The sequence below is a fragment of the Heptranchias perlo genome, chromosome 7, assembly GCF_035084215.1.
Source record: "Heptranchias perlo isolate sHepPer1 chromosome 7, sHepPer1.hap1, whole genome shotgun sequence".
NCBI classification, from domain to species: domain Eukaryota; kingdom Metazoa; phylum Chordata; class Chondrichthyes; order Hexanchiformes; family Hexanchidae; genus Heptranchias; species Heptranchias perlo.
In genome coordinates, this window is record NC_090331.1 from 19,371,237 (window position 1) to 19,380,640 (window position 9,404).

Genomic DNA, 9,404 nt, shown 5'->3' on the forward strand with positions numbered 1-9,404 from the left:
CTCCCTTGGCATAGGATTGGCTGCAGAGTCTGGGACTGAATGGCTTTATGATTGGTGTTAGAGGAGGTTCGAAGAGTCCCATAGGACCTTGGTGCCTTCTCCCACCCTTATGTGCTAACACAGAGTTTTTCGTGACTTTTTTTTGGAGTGATCCTAACCTGAACCTGATTTCCTTCCTGACCTATAGCTGAGCAAGTACTTCTTGGCATAACTAGCCTAGAAAGAGACGTCTTGAAAATTCTGAAATTTTAGCAAAAGTTCTAAAAAAAAATACCAACAACAAATAACTACTACAAATGGTGTGAAAATGACATCACTATTAAGGGGAATGTTTAATATGCACACAGAGAAAAGCACATAACAGCAGCAGAAAAAGCACGAAGGCTGAGACCTTATTTACATAACATTGAAAAGCATGGAATATGAAAAGGCTATTTCGTCCATCAAGCTGCTCCATCGGGCAAAAGTCCAGAATATTTATCATGTCTTACATCCTACACAATATATCCCGAACCAATTCCCTCCCTTAGCATGACCTTCCTGTGGTCTCAGAGGTTCAGTAACTATCATGTTCCATATAACATTCAATTACCTTTATAACCTTCAGTATTAGTCCTAACAAACTATTCATCCAGCTGTTTTTTAGATGTGTTAACACTGTTCAGATAGCTTTGGTGTGGATCTAGCACTGGCACAGGCATGATGGGCTGAATGGCTTCCTTCTATGTTGACATTTCCATGATTCCATAATAATTGCTTTATCTGAGACTGCAAACCACATATCTATACTGGCCAATTTAGGAAAAGCTTTGGTAAATTCTTCTCTGACTCCCCACAACAATCAAGCAAGGAACCGAGATAGCACATTACTCATCAACATGCGTTTTGTAAGTTACCGTCTAACAAAAAATGACTTCCTCACTCAGGAACTTGTCAAGTCTGTTCCAGCCAACCCTTTCATCATTTTATAAACCTCAATTATGTTCCCTCTAAGCCTGCATTTCTCTAAAGTATATAGCCTTAACTTTTGGAACCGAGTTTAGCCCTAAGGTTAGATGTGAACCTGGTAGCTGTCCTCTGAATCTTCTCCAAAGTCCCAATTTCTTTTGCCATATGCGGGGACAGAAACTGAACATAATAAGTGCAGACGTAACAAAGCCTGATACAGCCTAAGTATGGTGGTATTTGTTTTATATTTAATGGTTTTCTCAATAAACCCTGAAATCCCAATTGCTTTCCTTGTAGCCATCTCACAATGTGCATTTTTAATGAGTTGTCAGATATTACCCCCAGGTTTCTCTCATGATCTGTAGCCTTTAACAGGTCCCCTGCTTGGTATAAACATACCTGGAGTTTCTTAACCCAAAATACACAGCAGTGCAACCATGCCGTCCTCAAAATCCTCCTGAAAGCATCAATGATCTTCTGAAAGTAGGGAGCGAAAATTGCAAACACATTTTCCTCTGATTGCTAATGTGAGTGCAATAAGTTGATATGAATAAAAAATAGGGCAACTTATTGTATACTCGCACTGATTTCTTCACTCACATTAGTGACCAGAGAAAAACGCACCCAAATATTTCAGATGTAGCCTCACCAATGATCTTTAACCAAAGATAGCATGAAGCTTTTCTATCTTGTTTAAATTACAATGCTACAGGCAGCCCTACCTTCAGATGCAGTGCTGTGATATGAAAGAGGTGGTGTACACGCCTCCAGAGGCAGGGAACATCACCTCACAAGACCACATCCCTCCTTTCCCAGACACAAAGCACTGGCTCTGACCAATGTATGTTTTTTTTTTATTCGTTCATGGGATGTATGTTGCAGCCACAAGTGCATCAAATCCATCTGGCAAAGTAAAATGGAGGAACTCAGAATAACAATAGCACTGGTTCTGTCCACAGTATAAGTGAGGCATCAAATAGGATGATGGCAATTTCAGATTTGTGCATGGAGTTGAAAAATTGAGAAGAATGTCAGACAAAAAAAGCATTTGGACAGTTACATGGGTAAGATGGGTATAGAGGGATATGGGCCAAGTGCAGGCAATTGGGACTAGCTTAGTGGTATAAACTGGGCGACATGGACATGTTGGGCCGAAGGGCCTGTTTCCGTGTTGTAAACTTCTATGATTCTATGTAGACGCTACAGAAGAAGTCTACAAGATTCCGCAACAAAACACATACTATAGATGCAATAAATTCTCGTTGTAACAAAATATTCTGGAGCTAGCTGAAACTTCATTAATTTGAAGGCTGTATTGTGACCAAAGAGCATTTCCTTTTTCTCAGTGAACAAGTCTTCTAGGCTTCTCATTTTTAAATGCAAGCCCTTTTGAAAATGGGCCAGAATCAGGATCTGGCATTAACGTGATAATAGTTTTCCTTGAAGTTATTAATATATTCTCGTGTTTGAAAAGTTTAAATGCACTGACTTAATTTTCAGCTTTTGAAAAGCAAACTGAAACTGTCACTAGTTATTAGCATTTAGTGGTGTATGGTGCAGTGAGTTAATTATTGAAATTTAGAGTTGATCATTTAGAAATATAGGATATATATCAAATTTGGGTGTTAAATTAAGCTTTTAAAAGTACAAAATAGTATTCTATCATATGCAGGTAACCAAAGTCTTCCTAATCATCTGTCCCATTTTGCCTAACCTGCAGTCAAATCCTTCAGAATCTGCCTCCTCTTTCCCACATTGTCTGTGTGTGTGTGTGTGTGTGTGTGTGTATGGGTGTTTATCATTTCCCAACTGCCTATGGTCAAATCCTACAGACTATAACAACAACAACTTGCATTTATATAGTGCCTTTAACGTAGTAAAATGTCCCAAGGTGCTTCACAAAAGTGTTATCAAACACCGAGCCACATAAGGAAATATTAGGACAGGTGAAAAAAGGTAGGTTTTAAGGAGCATCGTATAGGTGGAGAGAGAGGCGGAGAGGTTTAGGGAGGGAATTCCAGAGCTTAGGGCTTAGGCAGCTGAAGGCGCGGCTGCCAATGATGAAGTGATTATAATCGGGGATGCGCAAGAGCAAGAATTGGAGGAGCGCAGAGATCTCGGAAGGTTGGAGGAGGTCACAGAGATAGGGAGGGGCGAGGCCATGGAGTGATTTGAAAACAAGGATGAGAATTTTAAAATCAAGGCATTACCGGACCTGGAGCCAATGTAGGTCAGCGAGCAGAGGGATGATGGGTGAACGGGACTTAGTGTGAGTTAGGATATGGGCAGTTTTGAATGAGCTCAAGTTTATGGAGAGTGGAAGATGGGAGGCCAGCCAGGAGAGCATTGGAATAGTCGAGTCTAGAGGTAACAAAGGCATGGATGAGGGATTCAGCAGCAGATGAGCTGAGGCAGGGCAGAGATGGTGGAAGTAGGTGGTCTTGGTGATGGAGCAGATATGTGGTTGGACTATCTTTGGCTCCTCTAGTTTGACTGAATTATCTCAGTTTATCCATCTATTTTCCATTGCTCATAGATGAATCTTAGTGATCTGTGTTTCCTCTTGTTTGCCTAGAGCCAAAGCCTTTCATGATCTCCATTTCCTCTCAAGGAGTAAAATTACTCTTTTCACGCAGGCAATGGGGATCAATTTTAACCCACCCCACCAGACTGACTAGAAGCACTATTTAAAGGGTCACTCAGTTGCAGGTACTCAGATCATAGGGCTTTGTGTGCTACTCTGCTTAGTGGATTTCCAAATGAGTTTTGAGCTTGAAGATTGCTTATTTCTGGGTTTTTTCTTGCCTTGCACACCTTGGTTAAGATCTCACAACTTATCATGGGTGTCATTTTTGCTTCACTACTTTGGATGGAGGAACAGTTGGAGGAAGAGCAGCAGCAGCAGCAACAACAAATTACAGTGTGATGATGCCGTGTAAGATGACACTACACAAACTCGAAGTAGACACCTCTATACTTTCAACCATGGTGCTGAAACTCTTTGGCAGGACTTTCAATACCTGATATAACTGCTTGTGTGCAGCAAGCAGTTTTTTTTCCATGGCTGGGCCCCTGAAGTCCTCATCTCTGTTCTCCTCAGCAGACCTGGGAGAGTATCACACCCTTTATCGAGCCATCTCCGGGGTTCTCCCTGTCACTACTACCTGCTCCTGCTGACTGCTGCTGGATGCTTCTCCATCTAACTCACTCGCTAACCCACCCAGGCTGCTAATCTCTGTGCTGGTGCTTGGGAGGGATGGAGTGCACGACGGTAATTCCTCAGAAGGATTATCCTTCTCCTGTGTATCTTATTCAGGAGGTTCTTATTGCTGAGAAGGACCAAGAGGAAAGAGAAAAGTGACAAGAGTTAGCATGGCACTGACAGGTTGGACAATAACAGATGGAAGACTGCACAATGCAGCTTGATGTTGTCAAGCTGGATGAATGTGCACTTTTTTGAGGTACATGATGGGGTACAAGTCCAGTCAGATAAACCCCCAGTCTTGAAATCTTCAATTTGGACAGCTATCGATGGACCACTGATCACTGATCCTCTCCCAGACTTTCTCCTCTCCCTGGTGTTGTGTGTCGTTTCATCCTACCAAAAGAGAAGGTGAAAGTTCGTGAGCCTCTGCTGAAAAGAAGATTGCACATGTGTGGGGCTTCTGCTGGTAGTGCATATGCTGAGAGGGAGAAGAAGCAAGATGCAAGCAGGATGGGGAGGTGTTGAATAGAAAGCAAGTGGCTGGAGTGTGAAGTGAGAAAGCAGTCATGAGTTCCTGATTCTGCAAAGGCTACCACGTGAGAACTAATGTGGGAAGCCATTACACAGGAGATCAATGTTTGCTCAAGTACCATCAAAAACAGAAATGCTATCTGGAAGAGGGTATCAGACTTGAAGAAAAGTATCATGGTGAGAAATAAGAAAAAACATGAATAAACATATCCTGCCATATATAGAGACTGTCATATATGCAGGTAGCCACCAGTGCCAATTAAAGTAAGTTACAGATGTCAGAAGAGTTTACCCGAGTTCTTCAATATTCTTAACAACTTGCTGCAAATGCAACACAAAGGGAAGCAATGAACATGATTGAGAACTACATAGAATTACATAGAAGTTTACAGCACACGAACAGGCCATTTGGCCCAACAGGTCTATGCTGGTGTTTATGCTCCACACAAGCCTCCTCCAACCTTACTTCATTTCATCCTATCAACATATCCTTCTATTCCTTTCTCCCTCACTTACTTATCTAGCTTCCCCTTAAATGCATCTATGCTGTTCACCTCAACCGCTCAACGTGGTAGTGAGTTCCACATTCTCACCACTCTCTGAGTAAAGAAGTTTCTCCTGAATTCCTTATTGGATTTATTAGTGACTATCTTATATTTATGGCTCCTGGTTTTGGATTCCCCCACAGGTGGAAGCATCTTCTCTACGTCCATTCTATCAAATCTCTTCATAATTTTAAAGTGCTCAGATCACCTCTCAGTCTTCTCTTTTCTAGAGAAAAGAGCCCTAGCCTGTTCAGTCTTTCCTGATATTTATAACCTCTCAGTTCTGGTATCATCCTTGTAAATCTTCTTTACACTTTCTCCAGATGAGTACAGCAAGAATTAAAAAGGAGAATCTCAAATGATCAGCTGAGGAAAACTGGAGACTGATTTATAATTCACATAATGAGCTAATAATTACAATGCATTCAGTCAACCCTCAAAGATTCCCATAAACTTTCTATAGACAAGGAAGGTACTTTACATTCAGATAAACTGTGCATAAGACCATAAAACCTAAAATACAAAACACACAATATTTGCTTAGTCAATGCACCTTTTTTAACAAAGAGCACAGATTATAGATGGGCGGAGGAACTCAGCAAGATAAATCTCTTGCTGTGTCAAAGATGCTATCATGGTGATCATCAGTTGGGACATTAAGTGTAGGTGATGCCCAAGCTGAAGGAGAGGAATAATTCTAATCTCATACCTTTTCTGTGGAAATGTGTTTTAGCTGTGACTGTTGTATTGCAAAATGTGCCATCCATTCTCTGTATGGTAACAATATGCCCTATCATGTACCTTTTCTTCTTGTTACAGATAATGTAACAATCCCAGGAACAGCAGTTAAGGCATTCTCATTATAGCCCTCAGCATCATTGTCACTCGAAGCACACTAGCCCAGAGATCGACACTCTGGAGGGAGGTGGGGGAGGGTTTAGTGATTTAGAACAGGAAACACTTCTCATGGTGTGGAAACGGTGAGAATGGTGGGTGAAGAAGGGCTGGCAGCATCACAACGTCAAGGGTCCTGTTGAGTTGCTTTGTGATTTCAACCTCACGAGCTATGAAATGGAGGATGCATCAAGAACTCAAATGGACGTGGAAGTCACTTGGCTCCTTTCAAAGCAAAATATAGATAGTTGGTGCACAACTGGGCAATGTTGTGCAGCAAGGGTTTGCTGTTCTACGAATTGCCATTGAGTAGCACATATCATCATTGACATCTGCAGGACAGATATCAGGCGTGTAAGCTGCACAGTTGCAGAACATCTCGTGAACCCTCTCACTGATAATCTATATGAATCCATTTGGCTAACATCACCAGAGCTTCATTCATAGGAACATAGGAATTGCTAGACGAAAATAGACCAATGTCCGTCTAGTTCGGCTTCTACCATCCTGGTGGTCGCATGATACAACAATTATGGAGTTGTTGACTAACCATAGCAACCAATCTATCAATTATTCTACAACAGACCCAGAAATGACAGGAGGAAAGCTTTGGGAACCATAGATCCAAAGGCACCTGTTCATCCCAAGCATGTTATACTCACCACGTCATTTCTCAAATTACTCATATACTGTATCCCAAAATGTTTTTTTCTAAAAGAAATCTATCCAATTTGTATTTGAATGAATCAAAACTAACTACTTCCACCGTCTCCCTAGGGAGTCAATTCCATAGATTGACCACTCATTCACTGAAATATTGGCCCTGATTTTTACGGGGAGGGAGCGGGGGGTGGTGGGGGGAGATGCAGTGGCCAGGAAACCCGGAAGTAAAGGTTTCCTGGAGGTCCCGCCGAACTTAATGGCAAGAGCTGATTTTAAATTTTTAGACTCTGCTTCCTGGCACCAGACAACAGCCAGGGAGCAGAGCGGGTGGGGGGGGGGGGGGGAATGGGAGACACACATCGGGATTGGGGGGGGGGGGGAACCACAGACATCAGAGGGGCCCGAGAAATCGGGAGGGGGGTGGGGTCCGGAGACAGCAGTCGGAGGCTGGAGAAATCGTGGGGGGTGTAGGGAATGGGGCCTGGAGAGAGTGGTGGGGAGCCAGAGAGAGGGGGGGTTGCGATCGCGGGGAGGTTAACAGGTTTGCTTGATGAGCCAGGAGTGGGGGTGGGGGGAAGCACTTCTGCTCCTCCTGGCCCACAAGCTGTGTTTGAAAGACACTTATCTGTTGGATCCGGCTGTTCTCGTCTCTGTTCAGCTGCCAGGTTTCCTGAGGCCTGGGAATCCTGGTCCGCAGGCGTTAAATCTGAAACATAACTAAAATTTGAGGCAAGCAGCCTCATTAAAATATTTAAATTAGGGATCCGCCTCTGGAGAGCAGGTTAGTTGCCTGCACCCAACCCGCCTCCATTAAAACTGAAAGTTGGGGGCGAGTTGGGGTTGGGTTTCCCATTTTTTTTATTTTAACCTCCCCCTCCACCCGTCCTGGGGAGTTAAAATTACCCCCATTGTTTCAGCAGATTAATTTTGATACTTACCCCACTTCAAGCACAGGTTGTGTCTACTGTTCTGGACAAGGTGGAATAGCTTGTCATTGCTTTATCAATGAAATTGATATCTTCCGCCTTCTAGGCTCCAGAGGGAAACCTTTTAAGTACTAATTTCTCACAAGGTAAAAATGGGAATTCAAAAATAATCGGCCAAAATGCATGAGGGTGTAATTACTTTTCATACATGGTCCTAACCCATGGAATTATCTTGTCCTTTAATTATGTCTATTCAGAGGTCTTTTACTCTCTTCTGTGTTAACTTATAACTGTTCTGTTAATTTAAGTCTATCTTTTGTGTTAACTAGGGCCAGCGAATGAGCAACAGCAATCACTCTGGTGAGCACTTACCCATTGAACGAACACGCTTGGTGCACTCTGATGAAAACGGTCACAGTGAGAGGGCGCGGAAGAATCGTAACCGCTTGTCTTCAGGTTCCCAGCACAGCCGAGGCCAATACCCACTGGTGGAGGAGGAGTATTCTGACCCCTATCAGGACACGTACAAATCACGAAGGAGTCATGGATCACCTGGAGGCCACAGCCATGATTCTCAGCACAGGCTATGAAAAATGTTGCGGCTCACCTACAAAAAAAAGAGAAAAGAATTTTTTTAAAAAAGCAAACCCCCTGCCTGGCAACATGTAACTTGTGAACAGGAAAGTATCTCGGCAGTTCTAAAGATTTTATTATTGAAACAACAACGCAATGTGGTTTTCAAAAAGTCATTTTATTTCCTTTCAGGCTGGTTTGCTCATAATGAAGGCAGTCTGGTAAAGTGCGTTCCAAAACACTTTACTGGATTTGTAAATATGAAGAATGTACGGTGGTGTGATCTGTGATACCGTGAGTTACCGTCACTATGTCACCGATCACATCTGCCTCTATATATTTTTAGCATATAAAATAACCACATATACTATGAAAGTTGGTGCTACAGCAGATATTTCCTCCGCTGCAGTGCCAACTCAACCCTACAGTCAATGGGGTGGACCTTGAGTGGAATTTTCAGCCCAGGTGGGTTCCTGGCACTTAACCTGCCTGAAAACTTCCCAATGTAGTGACAAAGCTCCTTTAATGCATAACACTCTTCACCTGATTTCTTGTTAGCAATAAATGGTATTGCAATACAACCCTGCACTACCATTGTTTCAACAAATTTTGCTTCAGCGTATGATTCCAGAATTTACGCAGCTCTCCATTACATGTACAGCACACTTACTTGCATGAGACAAGCAGTAACGAATCACATATTTACAAGCAAGATATTATTTAAACTTAAGAACAATAAATTAAGCTGTTATGCATTTGCTATTTGTGTATGGTTTTTTAAGGGTATTATTTATAAAGAATGAATTCAGGCTGTACATTATCTTGCTGATGTTTAATTCCTCTATTTTTCATGTTTAGAGAATTCAATGTTATTAGTTAGCAGAAACATTAGTGCACCAAATGCTAGTAAAGTTATGGTCTCTCACCAGGACAACTTGTATAGTAATATCCATTTATTAAACCCTCGATTTTTGAAGAGAATACAGTCTTAGACTGGGAAGCCTTCATTTCATGTTTCCATGACAGTAACCCTTCAAAATGGTTTGAATTGCAGAATTCAATTTAACACAAGGTAAGGTCATTGGGAAATACTTTGCAACAGTGATTGAGCAACTGACT

The 9,404-nt window shown here is 42.2% G+C and overlaps 1 protein-coding gene across 4 annotated transcripts in view; it reads left to right on the forward strand.

Annotated features, from left to right (window-relative positions):
• Window positions 1-9,089, forward strand: part of cacnb4a (calcium channel, voltage-dependent, beta 4a subunit) — a 143,452-nt gene extending 134,363 nt beyond the window's left edge. For 3 of the 4 annotated variants that reach the window (XM_067987132.1, XM_067987130.1, XM_067987133.1), the window contains exon 13: window positions 8,042-9,089. In XM_067987132.1, the coding sequence (XP_067843233.1) occupies window positions 8,042-8,302 (261 nt within the window). In that variant the 3' untranslated portion in view covers window positions 8,303-9,089. The remainder of the gene's footprint in view (window positions 1-8,041) is intronic. The other variant, XM_067987134.1, reaches the window with a different exon arrangement.
• The last annotated feature ends 315 nt before the right edge of the window (window positions 9,090-9,404 follow it).